Raw genomic sequence first — 13,414 nt, 5'->3', positions numbered from 1 at the left:
TGTTTGTCATTGTAAATATCCTTTTCAAATTACAAAAGCAACACACACTACATTAGAATTGAATTACAAATTTAACATGACTGAAACCGTGGGCACACTTTAGCTCTAAAATGACAAAATAGAATAGACCAAATACCCTTTTTTTTGAGAATGTTTTACGGCCCTGTATGCTAGTCCTTATGAGCCGACCACTTACGCTGATTCTTGGTGTGACGAATAATAAATACGACTACTAAATTACGACGACTAATAATTTAGGATCAAATCCAGGAATAAGGAAAAGAGAAAAGAATATCAAACATTTATTGAATATTTAGGTGTTGTTACATTGATCGAAGGTTTAAGCCGATTTTAGTTAAAATGATATTAAATCCTATCAAACATTCGATAACATGGTCTTATTCATAATTATCGAAGCTTTATAAGCCGATTATAAGAACAGTCAAACAGTAATTCATCATAACTGATTCGTTCATTAGATATACAAAGGGTTCGTGGCCCATACAGCCTAATTGGTAACAAAGGCTGGCACTATGTCCCAAGAACGTAAGACTAAGCCGAAGAAAACAAACAGTTGGTCGTGACAGACGACCAGGGATAATATCAATGGGAGCACTATGCTACGAGTGTTATACAAAATGGAAACAAAATCAAGAAGTCACAACTAAGTGCGATTGCATAAACTCAAGACAAGCCCGATTTCAATGACCGAATTACATTTCTTTTGCTTAGAGATGTCAATTTCGTATTATTATAGCACTTGAAAGTGACCCTAGCGATCGACATTACCATTTTAATACAGAATTTTATCGGTACGCCCTGTAGACTTAAACAGGCTTAGCAAACAAAACACTTTAGCTTTTCTTATAACATACTTATAAAGATTCCTAGCCAAAGACACCTGTGACAGAGAAGCTGAGAAGTGCGCGATTGGGATGGTATGGACATGTGATGAGACGAAATGAAAATGAGTTTGGTAAGAGAGTGTTAACCTAAGAATACGGAAGGATATAGAGGAAGAGGTAGACCTAAAAAGAAATGGATGGATTGCGTGACACACGATATGCGCAAGACGGGAGTGAGCGAAAAAATTGTATATGATAGAGGACTATAGAACGAGAAAACATGTTGCGCCGACCCCAGGTGACTGGGAGAAGGGCAGGAGAATGATGATGAACACTTAATGAGTAAAACCATCAAGACGTTGTATGTGTCAAACGTCATATTTTTTTAATAACGAATAGATATACTTTTACTTCCAACTAAAATAATAAAAACAAACGTATGAACATTGATTGACTCTTATATTTTAAGGCGCCGCTTAATCTTAGTTCGAACTTAGTTTTTGCATGCGCTCTCCATTCCAAAGAAGAATTTGAAAATGCATTTCACGCAGATGGTTTCTATTTGATAAATCGAAATCAAATTAATCAATTCAGAAATGATTAAAATATGGATGTTTTCTAGAAATCGTTCGCGAAAGTTTTTATGCAAATCATCGACTGACCTTTAAAAATGTTATTTGGTCTAAAACATTTTATTTATATTTTTTCTTACTACTTATGTGATTTTATGTGGATCAGACACTGACACGTGACAACAGCCAATTGATTGGCGCGGTGCTTGGGTGTTGATCTTGATCCGTTCCAATGACATTATAAAATCAAGTTACAATTTATATATACCTATATATAAATGAATTGCTGTTCGTTAGTCTCACTAAAACTCGAGAACGGGTGGACCGATTTGGTTAATTTTGTTCTTGAATTATTTGTGGAAGTCCAGAGAAGATTGAAAAGGTAAATAAATATGAAAACGCTCGGAATTAAATAAAAATAACAATTTTGTTTTTCCTTTGATGTGGCTACCGTCGGACGGATTCCGTTTGTTTGTTTTAAGTTTATTTTATACAAAAGTTTAGGACTTTTATTTATCAATTGAGGCACTACGAATTCTGCCGAGTCAGCTAGTATCTGTACTAATACATATTATAAAGAAGAAAGATTTGTTTGTTTGTATTGAATAGGCTCCGAAACTACTGAACCGATTTGAAAAATTCTTTCACTGTTTGGAAGCTACACTATTCCCGAGTAATCTGTTTGAAAAAATTAGAGATTCTTAATAAAACTCTAATAATGTAACCCAAGGTGTAAAAAAATTTCCTAAAATATTCTTTACATCGCGTGCCCTGCGAAAACTATTCATGATAGAATAAAATAATGTACTACGACTTTGTAGAACACATTATTATTTACAAAAAGTGTCGCGACATCATAAGTCTTTATAGTTATGCTGCAATAAATGTTCTTTTATTTACAAAATAAAACAACGTCAAATATCGTTGAAATTTTTGTTAAAGACCCGAGCGGAGCCCGACCGTGCCGCTAGTAATATAATAAAGTATAATATAAAGTAATGTTTACAGATAGTTAGTTATTGGTCAACCGACAGCACTCATGAACATTAGTTCCACTACAACAATTTGTACAAAAACACTAAAAAGACACACATAAGGTACACTCGTGATACTGGAACACAAACGCGTCAATTTATCATTGAAAATAATAATTGAAAATAATTAAAATGAAAATAATTACTTTAATTAAAGTAATAATACCAAAAGTTTCAAATCCAACATTTAAAGAAGAAAAATACTTACCGTGAATCCGATACCCACGGTGGCTGAGAAATTCCCAGCCTGGAATTTCCCAGTTTCGAATTGTACCAATAAAGATGTTTTCCCGACACCGCTGTCGCCCAGCAAGATTGTCTGTTGAATAAGTTATTTGATTAATTTACACAATATAGAGATGCGATATAAGCTTTTGCGGTTTTAGTATTCTTTACAACAGCAAACTCTTTATTTTTATTGGATACGTTAAGCGCAAGATAACCAAGTAACATTTTTTAAGTGGTCTCATTTTAAAGGCTATGAAATCCTTTGTATCATTCGGCTACAGTGAGTTACAATGTTGGGAGATTTTTTATGGAATTATAGTTTGCCCGAGTATTAATAAGAAGGCATGTACCCCGAGTAAGCTACTACGGCTTCCTAAGCATCCATCCGTTGTTGAAATACATATGTCCCCCATCCCTAACTAGTTTCATCTGTTTTCCTTCTAGTCCTTAAATTCATTATTCTCATCATTTCACGTCTGTCATCTGTCATGAGAACTTCTACTCAATGACTAATGAACAGATTCATACGATATAAACAAGACTTCGACCACGTACCTAATAGCGGACATTACCGTTGCGTTTCCGATCCGGTGGTAGATTCTAAGAACCATTGCTCATGCTAGGGCTAGTGTTAGGAACCTCCTTAGGTTAGAGCTCCTTGAGCTTACTTACTTGTTCGGTTACGCTGGCATAGCCTCTAAAGGCCTCTAAAAGCTTAGGTAGGAAAAAAAAAGTGCTATAAGTCCATGGGTCCTGAGAGTCACCTTTTTTATTTATTGCTTACATGATGGAACGAGGGGAGCCTATGTATGTGTAAATGCCGCCACCCACCTTGAGACATGAGGTCTAAGTTTCAGTTGTACAGAGCAACTAGTTTAGCTTATCGGCCTATTCATACAATAAAACAGTGGGTTGAATTACCAGAAGCATTGGAACAAGTACGTCGAAGCAATTAAGATGAAACGCTATTGATTCGAGGATGAAGTGGTAGTACCTATTAACTGATGCGAGCTTAAAACTGGGAAATCAAAGAGCATAATTTGGACCAGCCACAAAATATGGCTAAATATTAATTAACTTTTATTTATTAGAAAGAAGTCTACTTGTATAGCTGTCTATTCCAGATAACGTTCGTGCCTTTGAATTTTTCAATACAGCGACTACCGGAATTTTTTTTTTTTGCTACAAAATTAACTTTTATTTTCATTTTCGTTTCGTTTTACAAAATAATTGATATCTTTTCAAGCGAAAGCATTTACTTTTTTCAAACGGATGATTGCGTTATTTTTTATTGTTTCCGAAAGAAAAAAAAAATGAACTGGAAAAAAAATAATACAAAGAAGTTCCTAATTACCCGAAGTTTCTTTTAAAAAAATACTTTCGAGAAAATTCCTACGAATTTTTGTTTTGGTTCGCGATTATAAGTTCTTTAATTGACTGCTTCGTTGTGGAAATTCTCGAAATTCTGCTAATTGTAAAATTTAATTTTAAACTTAGAAGCACAAAAGCTGACTTCGCGATTTGCAAAAATCGCTTTCACATGTGTGTTTTAATTATCTGTTTTAATTTGATCTTTTCAATGTATCTTTAATCTCTTTTGTTAATTCTTTCGGTAATGGAATTTTTAATCTAGAATTTAATTTTCATAACATGTATTTCTATAAACTCAAAACTACCACCCGATTTTTACGTAAAATGAATCGAGTCAATGAACATACTATTGTTTTTATTATTGTAGATGTATCCGGTATTACCCGGGTGTCACACTGTTTTCTACGTTAGAAATATCTTGGTACTAAAATTTCATCCAAACACATGCCCACATATGTGCACAAATATAAAACAATTAACTATCGCTTCTTTTAAAACGTTCCACAATTACATAAATCTGTACTTGACCAACCGAACAAAGCATCGCCTTTCTCAACAACTCAAGTGTGCTTTCACGAGACTCTGCGGCATTAACTGGATTGTTTGAGTATTTAAACGGACTCCAACTGGAAAATTCTAGTCTTGCAGCTCAGTACAAATTTTAAGTTAAGCTTTAAGTTTTTAATGCATTTTTAATCCAACTAAATTTCTCATTTCTTAATGCAATCTCATAATATAATAGTCAAATAAACTTATTGTAATAAAAATGAGCAAACGAACAGATAGTACTTACTGTATGTAAGATAATTTCAATAAAATATAAATAAATACACTGCTGCACGAGTAGGTACCTCCGTTATGTCTATTTCCTGTATAATAACTATAACTATAACATTAACTGTTACAAAAATACATAAATCCTCTAAATAGTTTTGTATTTTTTTGCAAAATAGAAGCCAGGCTTTGCCTTTAAAGATGCGAGGTTAAATATATCCTAAAATGTTAACATTTAAAACTGGACAGGCTGCATTTAGCTCAGTTGAAACACATTTTTGAATTGAAGCAATCTTCATAATGTTTGTTAAGTTAAAAGCCAATCTTCTGAAAGGCACAGACGGGTTCGAAAACATTAACACTCACAGAAAACGACTTCTACATGATATGTACTTTAGGAGTAAAGCACTTCACATAATATATTTAAGGGACTATACATTACGCGAATTTACTGTGAAGCGTTTCTCCTAGCAGCTATTTGACGTCTATGTAGTCTTGCAAGTTCTCGTATTAAACAAATTAATGGAGAAAATTTGTGGAAGATAATGACATTTTAGTCCCTATAGATAGATATTAGAACAGTTATTATAGCAAATTAAGCACACGGAATGGAATTAAAAAAAAAAAAACTTATTGCCAACAAAAGCAAACGGGTATTCGTAGTGCCAAAGATACAGCCGTAAAACTTGTCTAAGTCGCGTCGCGTGAATCTTTTCGAACTACGTTTCAATAATTTGCATTGGTAACACAAGCATGAGGATGACCCAGTAAAAATATGCGTAACGTATCAGTTCTTGGTGATTGGAATGACTATTCTGTAACGACGGCTGGTGCGATGGTAATAGTTAATGGGGGGATCATCTCTAATCATTCCTCGGGGTACCCCCATGAAACGCACATTATATTATAATCAGATATCCACATATTACTAATGAGAATCGACTACAAAAACTAACACAAAAAAGGTAACATCAAAAGTCATTGAATGGACATAAATAATGATGATACATTTTTTTGATAATTTCTTTAGAATTTACTGTTAATTCACTACTTCTTGAGGTGTATTTTTTATTGCTATTTAAAGCTATTTTACTAAACGATACTACACAGTTAGATGTTAAAAACATTGTCCACAAATATTCTCCCGGGATTCGAAAATACGTATTAATATATTTTCAGTCATCTGGTTTCCATGGCAACCTATCGTTAGCTATTGTAGAGGAAGGCAGATCAGTGATAGCTCCCCTCGTCGGTTAGTTACAATCAATTATATACAGGTCAATGGAAGCAAACTACACTAAATTGATTACTTACCCGTCGAGCCAGGGTCGCAGTTGATTATAATATAAGATGATCTTGTAGGTACAGAATTTCGATTATTCGTATATAAATTTGCGCTAAATCATAACCCTGCAGTGTCTGTTCGTGTTATATTTTGGACAGGTTTTATGGTTAGATTGTTTGGTAAGAGAGGATGCGAAGTCGCGAAAAACGGCGCGATTTTATTTCAGAGGCCAAGGTCACCATCAAGTTTTTTTTTTCCTACCTAAGCTGAGAGCCTTGAGAGGCTATATCAGCGCAGCCTTAACTAGTAGGTGAGCTCACGGGGCTCAAACCTGATGACGTTGCTAACACGAACCCTAGCAAGAACTGTGCTTCGCAGAATCTACCACCGGATCGGAAACGCGACCCTCTGAGAAGATCCGGCGAGAAACTCAGTAGGTTGTGTCTAAGGGTTAATTTACTCGTCGAGCCCTTCGTCGCAAGCGACGGGTTCGACGAGGACGATGACCGAGCAAGTCATTATATAATTGGTTCTTTTTTAATTATCCGAGGTTACGTTAATAAAGACTCATATATGATAATTAGTTCTCAAATAAACGAGCGATTCTAATGAGCATTATAGGTTTCTGCTGGGTTTTATCTTGTTTATTTTTCATCAATCGACCGTAGTATTAATGAAAAAATATATCAGAAAAACAAATCTAATCTTCGAGTATATCTAAATACAATCTAATCAATCTAATCAAATTATTTTCTTTTGGCATTTGGAAATTCAAATTTGAATGGTTAAATGTTTATATTGACAAAATGAAATCACCAAATCCGATGAAGTAAAAGAAACACTCAAAGAAGAACAGAGAAGTACTACTACAACACCCAAAGAAAGGTTTTTGTCAGGCAGGCGGCTGGTTGCAAAACTCATGCCAAATCTCTATGCAGCATAATAAGAGGAATGCCCGATTCCACATATTGTGGCATAAAGGCAAAAATAGTCCATAGTGTTAGTAACGTAATCGTGTAATAAGGCACTGGAGAGTTCGCAATGCTTAAAAAAACCGCGCTAACCTTACGAAACGCGGCTCGACGCTACTTCATTACGTATGACGTCATTTGGGGCCAAAATATAACGATCTAAAGAATGCCGTTTTCGGTAACTCTAACCGATGCAGCGATGGGACGATCAATGATGTACATAACAATTAATTAATTAAACCATAGTATATACACTAACTAACACAAGAGGATTAGCCTTAAAAACAATAAAATTCCGTTCAACTACTTTAAGTATTTCCCTAAGTTCCACCCTAATTTCTAACTTGGGTATTAATAGTATGGCTTGTGGTGGACGCGAACACGGACGGGGTAGTATGTGAATGTGAATCATACGCCGGCCTGAATAGATATTAACTTGTAGATGTTACGACAAAAGAAAGATCTTCCACCCCAGCGGGTGAAATTACTCGGTAGACTGACGGTCCGAATGTTATTATTCGGAACTCGTACGGATGCAAACTAATCTTGAATATTTCGTTAGCTAGATTTAGGCATCTGTCAAATATCTTGTATTCCGTGATAGCTACCAGTTGCAACCTCATTTTAATTATACGAATGATCGGAATCTTGATTTATTTATTTATAAATTACAGCTTCATTTTCATGGATGACGTGAAATAATCGAATCGAAGTGAAAGTGAGGAGAATCGCATTTGTAATGTGTGTAACGTTCAACCGAGACCGCACACTTACACACCACGAAGAACTGAGCATACTTTCTAACAGTCATGTGCGCCTGGTATCAAGCTATTTTCGGATCATATAGACATGACGATATGGAAGGCCAACAACCATTTCGAGACATGAGGTCAATAAGTCTTTTTGTTTTGTTTTTCAAAATAACTTCAAGACATGCAATATTAGTACCTACTATTTTAGTTGGCCCGGAAGCCTTCCCTAACCAGAACATTTTGTTTCACGCGAGGTTCGTGAGACAATTGTGTTGTGCGATATAGGCTGAATATCTTCTTCGTGTAACTCATGATTGACTGGAACTGGTCTGATGATTAACCTTGTAATCAAATTACTAGAATTGGTAGCATTACCGCTCATGGACCTCGGCAATTCCAGGGACTCAACCAAGCCGTTGCTCATTCATCTATATATACCTAGTCAGGTCATAAGTATTGTCACACAGTAAAAACTTTTCTTTTAGAATGCTGGCCACAAAAAAGTTTATTGAATTCGAATTTCGAATTGTTCATGAAAATAAAAATGTATACTTTTAGAATTTTACTCATTTTTAAATATGGAGTGGACGCTTAAAGAAGACCGTGTTGCAGTTATTGCGTTGTATCGTTGCGGTTACGCGCCAATTCAAATTTTTAACATACTGAAAAATTTGAATATAACTAAAAGATTCGTTTATCGTACCATCAAACGATACAATGAAGACTCTAGTGTAGATGACAGGTCAAGAAGTGGTATTCCTCGGTCTGTTAGGACTCCAGCAGTGATAAAAGCTGTGAAGGCGCGAATTCAAAGAAATCCCAAACGTAAGCAGAAACTGTTGGCCCTTCAGATGGGGTTAAGCAGAACCACGGTGAAAAGGGTGTTAAATGAAGACTTAGGGCTTCGGACATATCGAAGAAAAACAGGACATCGTTTGAATGCTCGTCTAATGGACCTGAGACTGGAGAGATGCCGCGCTTTGTTGAAGCGGTACGCGGGAAAAAAATATCGGGAAATTCTTTTTTCGGATGAAAAAATTTTTACCGTAGAAGAGAGCTACAACAAACAAAATGATAAGGTGTACGCACACAGTAGTGAAGAAGCGAGCAACCGTATTCCGCGTGTCCAACGAGGTCATTTTCCATCCTCGCTCATGGTATGGTTGGGAGTTTCTTATTGGGGCTTAACAGAGGTACATTTTTGTGAGAAAGGTGTAAAAACGAATGCAGTTGTGTATCAAAATACAGTCCTGACGAACCTTGTGGAACCTGTTTCTCATACCATGTTCAATAACAGGCACTGGGTATTCCAACAAGATTCGGCGCCAGCTCATAGAGCGAAGAGCACACAAGACTGGCTGGCGGCGCGTGAAATCGACTTCATTCGGCACGAAGACTGGCCCTCCTCCAGTCCAGATTTGAATCCGTTAGATTACAAGATATGGCAACACTTGGAGGAAAAGGCGTGCTCAAAGCCTCATCCCAATTTGGAGTCACTTAAGACATCCTTGATTAAGGCAGCCGCCGATATTGACACGGACCTCGTTCGTGCTGCGATAGACGACTGGCCGCGCAGATTGAAGGCCTGTATTCAAAATCACGGAGGTCATTTTGAATAAACTTTAGTGTCATAAGAATCTATGTTTTGTTAAGTTCATTTTGGTATATGAATGGTTACATAATGAATAAACTTGTTTCAATTCATCATCATCATTTCAGCCTATCGCCGTCCACTGCTGAACATAGGCCTCTCCAATAGATTTCCAGTGCGACCGGTTCATTGCCACCTGCATCCAACGAGACCCAGCGCTTTTTACTAGGTCGTCGGTCCATCTAGTAGTATCTTGTTTCAATTATTTTACATTAAACATGTGACAGAATTTATGACCTGACTAGGTATAAATGAATTGCTGTTCGTTACTCTCGCTAAAACTCGAGAACGGCTGGACCGATTTGGCCAATTTTAAATTATTTGTAGAAGTCCAGAGAAGGTTTAAAAGGTAGATAAATATGAAAATGCTCGGAATTAAATAAAAATAACAATTTTGTTTTTCCTTTGATGTGTCCCCCGTCAGACGGGTTCCTTTTGTTTGTTTTAAGTTTATTTTATACAAAAGTTTAGATCTTTTACTTATCGATTGAGGCACTACGAGGTCTGCCGGGTCAGCTAGTTTTTAATATTTATGGGTTTAATATACTTCTCCTAGCAAATACTATTCCCAAAGCGCGCTCTTTCAGTTTTTAAAGTATAATGTTATTTGATTAGTGAAACTGAACAATTTTGGCTCTAAAAATATTAACAGGCAAACACACCGTTCACATTACCTATGATCTCATTGTTGATATTGCGGATGCACTCAAATGTTAAGTTAAAATACTGTCAATGGAAAGTATGACATTATTCAAATAAAAAAATGAAGAATAATAAATATGCTTTTTAACAGTCTACCTGATTTGGTGTTCTGTTTATGAAAACCAAAAGAAAAAACAATACGTTTACGAGCATTCCTAATAAGAGTTTTAACTAGAACATTTTGCTTTCTTCGAACGGAGACAAAGGAAATCTTTCACAAAAGAATAATTGTGGTTAATTCATAGTGTACCATTGCTTTCTAAGATAAAACGTTTATATCCTCCAGTTTGAGAAGAAAATTACTAGAACGAATGGCGGTCCTCGTCCGAGTTAAAAAAAATCCACCACAGAATTAAATGAACAATAATTTTTAACGTAAAATAAATTAATTACGCAATGAAGTTTTAACTAACCTTGAAATATTAGACAAAAGTCTTTATTGCATTAGCATATCGTCTATTCTACGCTTCAAAATTGAGAGAATGATCAGAAGAATAGAGGTAATCAAACGTAAAGGCTCGCAACCCATATCAGCAGACTTAGAACTTAAATGCGTTTTCTCTAACGGTGAAAGAGCTCACGGTTCGCTTAGTATTACCAGAAACCATAGATATCGCAACGCGAATGCCGCCGCCCATATTAAGATATGAAGCTTCAATTAAATTGCCCGATGTCCGAATTGTTTTGTACTTGCCTATATGATTTGAAATTAGCATTACTCGATATGAGTAACAGAGAATCTTAACCCTTAAGCCACGACGACTTCTCTAAACTACGCAAAGCTTGTAAAAAGGCCAACAATAGAAGTTTAAGGTGAACAAGGATTTATCGTCTGATTAATAGTTTAAAAATAGCAATTGTCATTACTATCCTCTGACCGTTTTTACACTTTGTTCACTGTTTTGTTTCTTAGATTTCCGGTTATAAAACGAATAACTGACCTTGTGAATTGGCACGTCTTCCTCGGCGTGATACCGCATGGGAGTTTCTGCGGGAGGATGGTAGTCCCTGTACCCGGTCGGAGACGGAGTGCTTCGAACTTTGGGGGCTCGAAGAGTCTCGTCTTCAAAAACATCATCACTCATGCTGTCGTCCGTTCCCATTTGCTGTAAAGATAAGTTATATTAAATACTAGCTTTATCACTTTTAAAAATAGGAATCTTTGATGTTCTTTAAGTATTCCTTTAAGTATTTCAATATTAATGGCATAATTTTGCATTCAACTTTCTAGTTTGAGCAGATTTATATTAAAGTATACCAGGCGGGCTGTGAGCTCGTCCACCCCTCAAAACAATAAAAAAAATAAAAACAAAAAGTTTTAGTAAGGAGCCCTAATTTTTAAAAAAAAGAATATAGCCTATGTCCCTCGGGGATAGTGTAGCTTCCAAACAGTGAAAGAATTTTTCAAATCGGTTCAGTAGTTTCGGAGCCTATTCAATACAAACAAACAAACAAATCTTTCCTCTTTATAATATTGGTTTAGATAAAATATAAGTATTACAATATTTTAAGAAAATTTCAAGGCTGATGATAGCGTTTCGGAAATATAGGTTTGGTAAAGTTTTCTTCTCAACCCCACGTAGCAATTATGCGGCCCGACTCGAACTCGCGGTATCCGTGCCGAGATTTATGGACTTGATTCGAGTTTTCATTGTGTGAACAAATAAGGGGACATATGTGTGGTCCCAAATGTACTACCATACAATACCCTCGCCCGTATCTTCCAGAAAGTTTTATTTAACAAGTCAGTTTAAAGTAATCAAAATATTTATTCTGTATTGAAGAATTAGGAATTTATTTCCAATATATTTGCATACAAGCAGTGGATTGAAGTCTTTAAAACGCTTCATAAGATGTAATTATTGAAATTAAAAATGAGTGAGCAGCATTTTCCTTCTTGACATTTTTAAGTGAGGTTTTATTAATGTACTTTAAGTCTCATCTGTTTTTATGAAGGAGGCAAAATGAGCGTTTAATTTTTTTTCACTGCGAAGGAATATTTTAATATCAAAGTAAAATTAAGCGACTAAAAAGAGCAACTTAATGAAAAACCTTTTCGCTCCAAGTGCTTTCAAATATTGACAGGCAAATATTATATTTTGATTAATTAAAGGGATATATATCGTTTAGATATAATGACAGTAATATAGTTAAAATTTGAACTTTGATTGAAAATTTGATTTTGGCGCCCTTCAAAATATCGGATTAACTCAAAATTTTGTTTACTTATTAAGGACCGATGACAATTCAATATTTAAAAAAATGTTATTAACTTGAATTTAACTTAATTACGTACTATATATGTTTTTTAATCAGAATGAAAGGACAAGCGGTGGCCTGAAGTCCTTTCCAGCTTCGTGGGTCCGCTCGAACGGCCCCGAAGGAGGCCTAACAGAGCAGCTCGGTTATAAAGTCGTCGTGGCCTAAAGGATAAGACGTCCGGCGCATTCGCATCTAGCGATGCACCGGTGTTTGAATCCTGCCGGCGGGTACCAATTTTTCTAATGAAATACATACATAAGAAATGTTCACGATTGACTTCCATGGTGAAGGAATAACATCGTGTAATAAAAACCAAACCCGCAAGACTACAATTTGCATAATTACTGGTGGTAGGACCTCTCGTGAGTCCGCACGGGTAAGTATCACCACATGGCCTATTTCAGCCGTGAAGCAGTAATGTGTTTCGGTTTGAAAGGTGGGGCAGCCGTTGTAACTATACTGAGACCTTAGAACTTATATCTCAAGGTGGGTGGCGCATTTACGTTGTAGATGTCTATGGGCTCCAGTAACCACTTAACACCAGGTGGGCTGTGAGCTCGTCCATCCATCTAAGCAATAAAAAAAAGATGTGTTTGCGCTCCGGTAACTTAGATCCATTAACAAAAAACGATTATTTAAGTTTGATCTCTGTCTATCTTTGTAACGGTATCTTTCAATATAATTAGCACACGTACAGAAGGACCGATATTGTTTATTATTATTTTTTTTTTATACTTATAATTCGATCTTCTGTTAGAGCAGGCTTTTTTTTAAGTTTTTATACAACTTTTTTTATGATTGAAGGATTACTGGTGGCCCGGAGTCCTTTCCAGTTTCACCAGGTCAGGTGGGTGAGCAAGGGCTCAGACAGGAGGGGAGTACGGCAAAGGTAATGTCTGGACATGAGCGCTATATGGGCTACATACGTCCTTGCTAGTAGTACGCAAACGCCCTACCACCAGTGATT

The 13,414-nt window shown here is 36.0% G+C and overlaps 1 protein-coding gene across 1 annotated transcript in view; it reads right to left on the bottom strand.

Moving 5' to 3' along the window:
• Window positions 1-13,414, bottom strand: part of LOC101736393 (ras-related protein Rab-37) — a 78,174-nt gene that overhangs the window by 51,563 nt on the left and 13,197 nt on the right. The window contains exons 2-3 of the mRNA XM_012697512.4: window positions 11,127-11,291; window positions 2,660-2,770 (exon numbers count right to left, since the gene is read on the bottom strand). Coding sequence (XP_012552966.1) covers window positions 2,660-2,770; window positions 11,127-11,291 — 276 coding nt within the window. The remainder of the gene's footprint in view (window positions 1-2,659; window positions 2,771-11,126; window positions 11,292-13,414) is intronic.

Source organism: Bombyx mori, chromosome 10 (genome assembly GCF_030269925.1).
Source record: "Bombyx mori chromosome 10, ASM3026992v2".
Lineage (NCBI taxonomy): Eukaryota > Metazoa > Arthropoda > Insecta > Lepidoptera > Bombycidae > Bombyx > Bombyx mori.
Note: the sequence above shows the minus strand (reverse complement) of the source record. Positions and strands in the feature narration are given on the sequence as shown.